This window comes from Neopelma chrysocephalum, unplaced genomic scaffold (assembly GCF_003984885.1).
Source record: "Neopelma chrysocephalum unplaced genomic scaffold, ASM398488v2 Primary Assembly neopelma1_97207, whole genome shotgun sequence".
In the NCBI taxonomy this organism is placed as follows: Eukaryota; Metazoa; Chordata; class Aves; order Passeriformes; family Pipridae; genus Neopelma; species Neopelma chrysocephalum.
In genome coordinates, this window is record NW_020925848.1 from 107,221 (window position 1) to 117,172 (window position 9,952).

Sequence of the window (9,952 nt, forward strand, 5' to 3'; positions counted from 1 at the left end):
TCCAGAAAAAGGCAGGAATTATGTCACATTTGAGTCCTTTTCCCTCCCCCAACAAAAGGCAGGAATTTCGTCCCATCTGGGTCCAGCCCAGGGGAATTGTCCCCTGATTGCCAGTGCCAGCCCGGGAACAAAAGCAGAGGGATTTGGGGTCTGTTTGGGGAAGGAGCCACCCTTTGTGCTCCCGAGGGAGCCCTTTGTCCACCCCTCCCTCAGGAGTCACCGCTGGAGCCTTGGGATGAGGGTGACCCCGGGTTTGGATTGGGGTGACTCCAGCTTGGGATTGAGGTGACCCCAGGTTGGGATTGTGGTGACTCCAGGTTTGGGATGGGGTGACCCCGGGTTTGGGTTGGGGTGACCCTGCATTTGGATCGGGGTGACCCCAGGTTTGGATTGGGGTGACTTCGGGTTGGGGTTGGGGTGACCCCGGCTTTGGGTCGGGGTGACTCTGGGTTTGGGTTGGGGTTGGGTTGGGGTGACCCCAGGTTTGGATCGAGGTGACTCTGGGTTTGGGTCGAGGTTGGGGTTGGGGTGACTCCAGGTTTGGATTGGGTTGACTCCGGCTTTGGATTGGGGTGACTCCACATTTGGATTGGGGTGATTCCAGGTTTGGATTGGGGTGACTCCGGGTTTGGGATGGGGTGATTCCAGGTTTAGATTGGGGTGACTCCAGGTTTGGATCGGGGTGATTCCAGGTTTGGCTCAGGGTGACTCTCAGGGGTTTGGCTCGGGGTGACTCGCAGGGAAGTGAAGCCTTTTCACTCAACACTTCAGGTCACTTTTGCACCTCCCAGCTCAGCTCAGCTCAGCCCTCGCCCAAACGTGTCCCCACCCAGGACAAGCCCGAGCTGGCAGCGCCGGGACATTCCCCTGTCACCATCAGGACATTCCCCCGTCACCGCCAGGACATTCCCCTGCCACCGCCGGGACATTCCACTGTCACCACCAGGACATTCCACTGTCACCTGGGACTCTGCTCCTCCATCCAGCCTTTACAAACCGGGAATGGGAGATGGGATGAGTCACCCCCGGCACCGTCTGCGGTTGACTGGGGATGTGATTCAAGGTCTCCCGGGCCGGAGGTCAAACCACAGCAGGGATTTTGGGAGGGAGATTTATCCAAAGGTTCCGCTTTTCCAGGGAGAGTTGGGGTTGATGGGGGGGGAGGGAGGTCTTGCTCTTCCCAGGGCCTCAGTTGCCCTTTGGAGACTCCTTAAGAGCAATCCATGGATCCCTGGGGAGGTCAGACAGCAGGAAAAGCTGCTCTGGAGTCGAGGATACCAAGGAATCAGCTCTGAATTAGCTGGAGGGGCGACAACCACCTTTCCCTCTCCCACCCAACCCGGGAAGGATGTTCCCAAAGCACTTGGGGCTGTGCAAGGGTTGCCCCGAGAGCTCCAGCTCTGCCACCACAGCCCCAAGACCACCCTGGAGGACGAGGAGGTCGGAGACAGAGGTGGGATAGGGGGGGAAACGTCCCAAATTGGCCAACTCAGGCAGGGAAAGGGCTCAGGAAGAGGAAAGGGAAGAGAAGAGTCTCCTAAAATCCACGGGGTCCCAAAGGCTGCTCGGGTCTGATGGGGACAAGGGGGGACAAAGGGTCACCACGGGAGACCCCCCTGGGGCAGGGAGGAGGGTCCATGTGCTGCCTCTTCCTCTGTGCCAGGAATGGGCTCTTTCCTGGGGGTGTCACCCTGTGCCCCACATCCCAAACCCCTCCCCTGGCGAGATCCCCTCGGAGCTCCCACCAAAGTCACCGAGCACCCACATTTTTGGGGCGGGAGAGAGGAAAAAGAGGAGCCCGGGCTGCGCCTTCCCCGGGGCTCCTTCAAACCCCGACTTCAAAGGGCAGGAGAAAGTGAGGAAGCGCTTTCAGATCCCGTCTTGTCGCAACACGAAACTCTCGGGTCGGGGAGGAAAAACCACACCAGGTTTCTGCCTCTCGTGTTTATTGGGGGGGAGAAAGGTCGGGTGAACACACACGGCCGGGCCCGGGAGCACCAGGGAAGGGGGGAACCCGGAGCCAAAACAGAGCTTTTACAACAGAAACTCGGGCGAGAGGGAGGGGGAAAAAAAGGGAATGAAAAGTCCGTGGGGTGAGAAACGTCTTCGGCTGGGCCGGGAGGAAATTCCTGTTTTGGAGCTCGAGCTCTGGCTGATGAGCAGCTCCGATTAAAGTTGCACCACGGCTGGAGCCAGCCCGAGGGCTTGGAGAAGCCGAGTCTTCCTGAGCTGGGTCTTCCCAAACCAAGTCTTCCTGAGCTGAATCTTCCCGAGCCGAGTCTTTCTGAGCTGAGCAGGGACCCGTCCCCTCTTGTGTCGGTGGTCAGGAGCCTCTCACTCAGAGTGTGCTGATCCACGGGCTCATCCCAGACGGATTTAGGGCTTCCCAGTGAACAGGGAGGTCATCCCAGTTTGGTCTGGGGTTCCCTATGAACAGCAAGGTAATTCCAGCTGGGTTTGGGGTTCCCAGTGAACAGGAAGGTCATCCCAGCTGAGTTTGGGGTTCCCTATGAACAGGCAGGCCATCCCAGCTGAATTTGGGGTTCTCAGCAAACAGGAAAGTCATCCCAGATGGATTTAGGGCTTCCCAGTGACCAGGAAGGTCATCCCAGCTGGGTTTGGGGTTCCCTGTGGATGGGCAGGTCCTGCTTCCAAAGGAGAGCTCAGCCCCCCAATAACCAGCAGCTGGAGGGGATGGAGCTGTTCTCGGCTGCTGGTGGGAATCTCCATCCTCAGCGGGTGGGTCTGGTCGTGTTTTTGGGAATCTCCATCCTCAGCAGGTGGGTCTGGCCGTGTTTTCCTCCCCCCACGGTCCCAGTGATGGTTCCAAAGGACTCGGGGATGCTCTGGGGGCTCACCGTGGAATTCCCGTCCTTTCTCCGCGGGGTGCTGGGAATGGGGCTGGGGAAGGGATCCTGTCCCTACACCCTCCGGCCGGGAGAGCCGCTGTTCTTCAGGAGGGTGCCAGACCCCGTCACCACCGAGCTGGACCCCCCGCCCACGGAGCCAAACCCGGCCCCTGAGGAGCCGAATCCGCCCCCGGCTCCGAATCCTCCCCCTCCCAGGCTGAAGCAGAGCCCGGCTCCGCCCGTGGAGCAGCTCCCTTTGCCGCTCCCGAATCCAATTCCTCCTCCTCCGAGGCACATCCCGCCGCCGTATCCGCCTCCCACGGAGCTGCTGCCGCCCACCACGGCTGCGGAGAGGAACGGGAGGCCCCGGGTTACCTGCGGAGTTTGGGAGCAGCGATCCCAGCCCGCCGCGATCCCACGGGAATGGTACTTACAGATGCTGACGGCGCTCTGGCATTCCCCAGACATCCTGCAAGGAAAAGAGGTGGAGTGTTGGATGCAGCCAGAGCATCTGGAGCTGCCTTGCCCCCATCAGATCCGAGTAACCTTTGGGACCCCGTGGATTTTAGGAGGCTCTTCCCTTCCCTTTTCTCTTCCTGAGCCCTTTCCCTGCCTGAGTTGGCCAATTTGGGACGTTTCCCCCCATCCCACCTCTGTCTCTGACTTCCCCATCCTTCTCCCTTCTCCAACAAAATGCAGGAATTACGTCACATCTGAGTCCTTTTCCCTTCTTCAACAAAAGGCAGGAATTATTTCGCATTTGAGTCCTTTTCCCTCCTCCAGAAAAAGCCAGGAATTACGTCACATTTGAGTCTTTTTCCCTCCCCCAACGAAAGGCAGGAATTTTGTCCCACCTGGATCCAGCCCGGGGGAATTGTCCCATAATTGACCACCAGGGTGGTCCCGGGGCTGTGGTGGCAGAGCTGGAGCTCTCGGGGCACCCCTTGCACAGCCCCAAGTGCTTTGGGAACATCCTTCCCGGGTCGGGTGGGAGAGGGAAGGGTGGTCATCACCCCTCCAGCTAATTCAGAGCTGATTCCTCCACATCCACCTGCCCCAGCTCCGGGCTTTGCTCCACAGTTTGGTCGGGGCAACACCACGTGGAGCTGACAGAGCACATTTTTCCCATCGATTTACCGGGATACCACGGAATTCCCGCCGCATCCCACCCACCTGCACTCCTCTCCCTCCAGCAGCTTCCTGTAGGTCGCGATCTCGATGTCCAGGGCCAGCTTGGCGTTCATGAGCTCCTGGTAGTCGCGGAGCTGCCGGGCCATGTCCTGCTTGGCCTTCTGCAGGGCGCTCTCCAGCTCGGCCAGCTTGGCCCGGGCGTCCTTGAGGGCCCCCTCCCCGCGCTGCTCCGCGTCCGCGATGCTCGTCTGGAGGGTCTCGCACTGGGGGGAGGCACGGGGGGGTCAGAGGGGAGGGGGCAGCCAAGGGGAGAGGAAGGAAAGATCCCAGGTCATGGAATTGGGGAGCGGTTCGGGCTGGAAGGGACCTTAAAGGTCGCCGAGAGCGTGGGCAGGGACACCTCCCACCATCCCAGGGGGATCCAACCCGGCCTTGGGCACTCCCAGGGATCCAGGGGAAGCCACTGGGAAATCCATTCCAGGGTCTCCCCACCCTCCCAGCCAGGAATTCCTTCCTAGTATCCCACCTAAATCCCCCCTTTCCCAGTGCAAAGCCATTCCCTGTGTCTGTCCCTCCAGCCCTCGTCCCCAGTCCCTCTCCAGCTCTCCTGGAGCCCCTTCAGGTCCTGGAAGGGGCTCCAAGATCTCCCTGAATCCTTCCCTTCTCCAGGCTCACACACACTCATCCCATCCCACCTTTCCATGGGCAGGGACACCTCCCACTATCCCAAACTGCTCCAAGCCCTGCCCAACCTGCCCTTGGACACTTCCAAGGACGGATCATCCCTCACCTGTTCCAGGGCCACTCCAGCTCAGCTTTTCCACAGCAGGTCCCTCCCACTCCCAACGATTCCCAGCACCTTTATTTCCCTCCAGGGAAGCCCCGAAGGGCTCGTCCATGAGCTCAAACCCATTTCCCCAGGGACACCCCCCTCACCTGCTTCTTCACGCTGTCGATCTCGGCGCGGATCCTCTGGATCATCCGGTTGAGCTCCGAGATCTCGGCCTTGGTGTCCCTCAGGCTGTCCCCGTGTTTGCCCGCGCTCACCTGCAGCTCCTCGTACTGGGGGCACAACCAGGAGGAGCTCAGTGGGTCCGGCCCGACCCCACGGCTCCTCCGGCACCGCAGGATGGCCCCGGCTGTGCCGGGAAAGCCACGGCAGGGTCTGAATGAACCAGAGCCAGCGAATCCCAGGTCCTGGAGTGCTCTGAGCTCCCAGTCCCAGGTCCTGGAGTGCTCTGAGCTCCCAGTCCCAGCTCCTGGAGTGCTCTGAGCTCCCAGTCTGAGATCCTGGAGTTCTCTGAGCTCCCAGTCCCAGGACCTGGAGTGCTCTGAGCTGCCATGAGTGACTCTCCCATCCCCTTGGACAGAGCAGATCACCAGAAAGGTGGGACACTCCCACTATCCCAGCTCCTGGAGTGCTCTGAGCTCCCAAACCCAGCTCCTGGAGTGCTCTGAGCTCCCAATCCCAGGTTTTGGAGCAATCTGAGCTCCCAGTCCCATGGTTTAGAGTGCTCTGAGCTCCCAATCCCAGGTCCTGGAGCACTCTGAGCTCCCAGTCCCATGGTTTATAGAGTGCTCTGAGCCTCCAATCCCAGGTCCTGGAGTGGTCTGAGCTCCCAGTGGTGCCTCTCCCACCCCCCCAAACCCCGGGGGTCCCCAAGAAGGTGGGACACACCCACTATCCCAGCTCCTAGAATGGTCTGAGCTCCCATGGGTGCCTCTCCCACCCCCACAGACCCCTGAGGGGTGGCACACACCCACCTTGCCCCGGTACCAGGCCTCGGCCTCGGCGCGGCTGCGGTTGGCGATCTCCTCGTACTGCGCCTTCACCTCGGCGATGATGCTGTCCAGGTCCAGGTTCCGGTTGTTGTCCATGGAAAGCACCACCGAGGTGTCGGAGACCGTCTTCTGCATCTGGGACAGCTCCTGCGGGGCACACCCGGCCCGGATTCAGCCCTTCCGGAGCTTCCCGGCAGCGCCACAACCCCCTCAACATCCCGACATCCCTTATCCTGACATCCCTCCATCCCTCCATCCCTCCGTCCCAACATCCCTTATCCTGACATCCCAAAATCCCAACATCCCTCCATCCTGACATCCCTTATCTTGACATCCCGACGTCCCTCCCTCCTGACATCCCTTATCCTGACATCCCTCCATCCCTCCATCCCAACATCCCGACATCCCTTATCCTTATCCCTCCATCCCAACATCCCTTATTCTGACATCCCTTATCCTGACATCCCTCCATCCCGACATTCCAACATCCCTCCATCCCTCCATCCTGATATCCGTCATCCTGACATCCTGACATACCTCATCCCTCCATCCCGGCATCCCTCACCCCAACATCCCTTATCCTGACATCCCTCCATCCCTCCATTCCTCCATCCCTCCATCCCTCATTCCTCCATCCCTCCCTCCCTTATCCCAACATCCCTCCATTCCAACATCCTGACATCCCTCCATCCCACCATCCCTCATCCCTTATCCCTCCATCCCACCATCACTCACCGCCTCGTAAAGGCACTTGAGGAAGTTGATCTCATCCACCAGGGAATCCACTTTTGCCTGGAGCTCCACCTTGGTCATGTAGGCCCCGTCCACGTCCTGCAGCAGACACGGGCTGAGAAAACCTGCCCGGCTCAAAGGCCCCCTTGGAGCTCAGATTTCATGGAATGGTGGGATGGGATGGGTTGGGACAAATCCTAAATCCAGTGCCACCCCCTGCCATGGGCAGGGACACCTCCCACCATCCCAGGGGGATCCAACCTGGCCTTGGACACTCCCAGGGATCCAGGGGCATCCTCTGGGAAATCCATTCCAGGGCCTCCCCACCCTTCCCAGACAGGAATTCCTTCCCAATATCCCATCTAAATCCCCCCTTTCCCAGTGGGAAGCCATTCCCTGTGTCCTGTCCCTCCAGCCCTTGTCCCCAGTCCCTCTCCAGCTCTCCTGGAGCCCCTTCAGGCCCTGGAAGGGGCTCCAAGCTCTCCCTGGATCCTTCCCTTCCCCAGGGGAACATTCCCAGCTCTCCCAGCCTGGCTCCAGAATCAAGGAATCCTAAAATGATTTAGGTTGGGAAGGGGCATTAAAGCCCATCCCATTCCACCTTTCCATGGGCAGGGACACCTCCCACCATCCCAGGGGGATCCAACCTGGCCTTGGACACTTCCAGGGATCCAGGGGCAGCCACAGTTTCCCTGGGAAATCCATTCCAGGGCCTCCCCACCCTCCCAGCCAGGAATTCCTTCCCAATATCCCATCTAAATCCCCCCTTTCCCAGTGGGAAGCCATTCCCTGTGTGCTGTCCCTCCATCCCTCGTCCCCAGTCCCTCTCCAGCTCTCCTGGAGCCCCTTCAGGTCGGGAATAAAGGTCTGGACCTTCTTGAGGAGCACGAAGTCATTCTCGGCCGCCGTGCGCTTGTTGATCTCCTCCTCGTACCTGGGGAGCAGAGATGGGATTTGCCTCTGGAATGGCCTCGGGAGCCTCGGGAGCTCGGCAGGAACAGCCCAGGAACTGTCCCTGGGACAGGCCCCGGCTCCAGGATCCCCGGGAAAGCCCGGGAAGAGGAATCCCAGCTGCTCCAGGACCTTCTCCAAGGCTCCAGTTCCGCACACGGATCATGGAATTCCCCCCAGGGACCCACCGGGATCATCATTCAACCCCAAAAATCCCCTCATGGGCCGTTTCCCCAAAAATAAAGTCAATTTTCAACCCGCAGATCCCAGGCCTGGGTGATCCCGGTGATTCCCAGACTCCTTTTCCCAGTTTTTTTGGGGGGGAATTCCTCGAGTGGATTCTTTTCTGCAGGATTTGCTCTTCCTTTTCCAACTGGACTGGTTTTATCATCTTATTTACACACCAAAATAAATTATATTTATATATAATAACTATAAAGATATCAAATGTAAAAATATAATAAATAAAATAAATATAATAAATATAATAAGTATAATATTATTATAATATTCAAGCTATAATTTATATTTATATTCTACTTAAGGAGGAAATAAAGGAAAAAAGGCAGGAAAATAATCCTCTTTCTTTTCCCTGTCTTTTTTTTTACGCCATCTCAACCTTCCCAAGAACCCTTGGAATCCTGAAGAGTTTTATGGGAAGGAAACCCAGGAGGAAATTGGAGCCGGGTTTAGCAACTAATTAAGTCGTTAAATCGTAATGTCACGGATTCCTAATTGAGGGAGGCAAAGAGTGGAGGATCCTCCCTCGGGATCCAAACAATGCACGGAGAAAATCTGAGGAATATCGAGGAAATGTGAGGAATGTTGAGGAAATTTGAGGAAATTTGAGAAATATTGAGGAATATCAAGGAGATTTAAAGAATATTGAGAAAATTTGAGGAATATTGAGAAAATGTAAGGAATATTGAGAAAATATGAGGAATATCAAGGCAATTTGAGAAAATTTGAGGAATATCGAGGAAATTTGAGGAATATCAAGGAAATTTGAGGAATATTGAAGAAATTTGAGAAATATTGGGGAAATTTAAAGAATATTGAGAAAATGTAAGGGATATTGAGAAAATATGAGAAATACTGAGGAATATCAAGGAAATTTGAGGAATACTGAGGAAATTTGAGAAATATTGAGGAGATTTAAAGGATATTAAGAAAATTTGAGAAATATTAAGAAAATTTGAGGAATATTGAGAAAATGTAAGGAATATTGAGAAAATATGAGGAATATCAAGAAAATTTGAGGAATATTGAGGAGATTTAAAGAATATTGAGAAAATGTGAGGAATATTGACAAAATGTAAAGAATATTGATAAAATATTAGGAATATTGAGAAAATAATAGGAATATCAAGGAAATTTGAGAAATATTGAGGAAATGTGAGGATTACTGAGGAAATTTGAGGAATATTGAAGAAATTTAAAGAATATTGAGAAAATGTGAGGAATATTGGCAAAATATAAAGAATATTAAGAAAACATTAGGAATATTGAGAAAATATAAGGAATATCAAGGAAATTTGAGGAATATCGAGGAAATATGAGGAATATCGAGGAAATTTGAGGAAATTTGAGAAAATTTGAGGAAATTTAAGAAAATTTGAGCAGATGTGAGAACCACGGAGAAAACTTGAGGAATATCAAGGAAAGTTGAGAAATATCGAGAAACACCTTAAAAAAATCCCCCCCTTTTCCTCCGAGCCCGACGTCCCCCAAAAAAATCAATATTGGAAAAAATAAATATTGACAATTATTAGCAATATTTCGGGGGTTTTGGGGCTGTTCAAAGCGGGGTTTTCTCTCTGTTTCTTCACCCCTGAAGCACCTACTTGGTCTTGTAGTCCTCGACCATGTCCTGGGAGCTCTTGAGCTCCGAGTCCAGCTGGTGCCTCTCGCTGGAGAGGGCATCGATCTGCCTGCGCAGCGAGCTGATGTAGGCCTCAAAGATGGGCTCCAGGCTCCTGCCCCCCGGGCCAACCCCCCCCTGCTCCTGCAGCAGCTTCCACTTGGTCTCCAGGACTCGGTTCTGCTGCTCCAGGAATCGCACCTGAACGGGGAAGGGGGAAAGAGTCACAGTTTTCCCCCCAAAAAAATCACATTTTATTGATTTTTTTCCCCTCCTTTTTTTTCCCAGTGTTTTATTCTTGTTCAATGGGTTTGACCTTCCTGGTGGTCTCATCTCTCCCGGTCCCAAGGGATGGGTGGGACAACAGTGGGTGGGAAACGGGGGGGTCACCTCCCCTCTCCAGTTTTGGAGCCTTTAAGCAGGAGGGACACAGTGAAATTCCCAGGTTTGGCATTTTCTCCTTCGAAACAGCTCCCCAAAAAGCCCGATTTTCTACTTAAAAGTAGCCCAAAACACCCAAAGTCCCACCTTTGCCTTAAAAAATATAGTCAGAATACCAAAAATCCCACCTACTCCTTAAAAATAGCCAAAAATCCTGCCTTCTCCTTAAAAATAGCCCAAAAAACTTCCATCTTCTCCTTAAAAA

The 9,952-nt window shown here is 54.8% G+C and overlaps 1 protein-coding gene across 1 annotated transcript in view; it reads right to left on the minus strand.

Annotated features, from left to right (window-relative positions):
* LOC113961445 (keratin, type II cytoskeletal 4-like) overlaps positions 1 to 9,952 on the minus strand; it is a 25,844-nt gene that overhangs the window by 14,683 nt on the left and 1,209 nt on the right. Inside the window, exons 2-9 of the mRNA XM_027671758.1 lie at positions 9,290 to 9,507; positions 7,368 to 7,428; positions 6,498 to 6,593; positions 5,745 to 5,909; positions 4,917 to 5,042; positions 4,023 to 4,243; positions 3,284 to 3,318; positions 3,127 to 3,193 (exon numbers count right to left, since the gene is read on the minus strand). Of these exons, the coding sequence (XP_027527559.1) occupies positions 3,127 to 3,193; positions 3,284 to 3,318; positions 4,023 to 4,243; positions 4,917 to 5,042; positions 5,745 to 5,909; positions 6,498 to 6,593; positions 7,368 to 7,428; positions 9,290 to 9,507 (989 nt within the window). The remainder of the gene's footprint in view (positions 1 to 3,126; positions 3,194 to 3,283; positions 3,319 to 4,022; positions 4,244 to 4,916; positions 5,043 to 5,744; positions 5,910 to 6,497; positions 6,594 to 7,367; positions 7,429 to 9,289; positions 9,508 to 9,952) is intronic.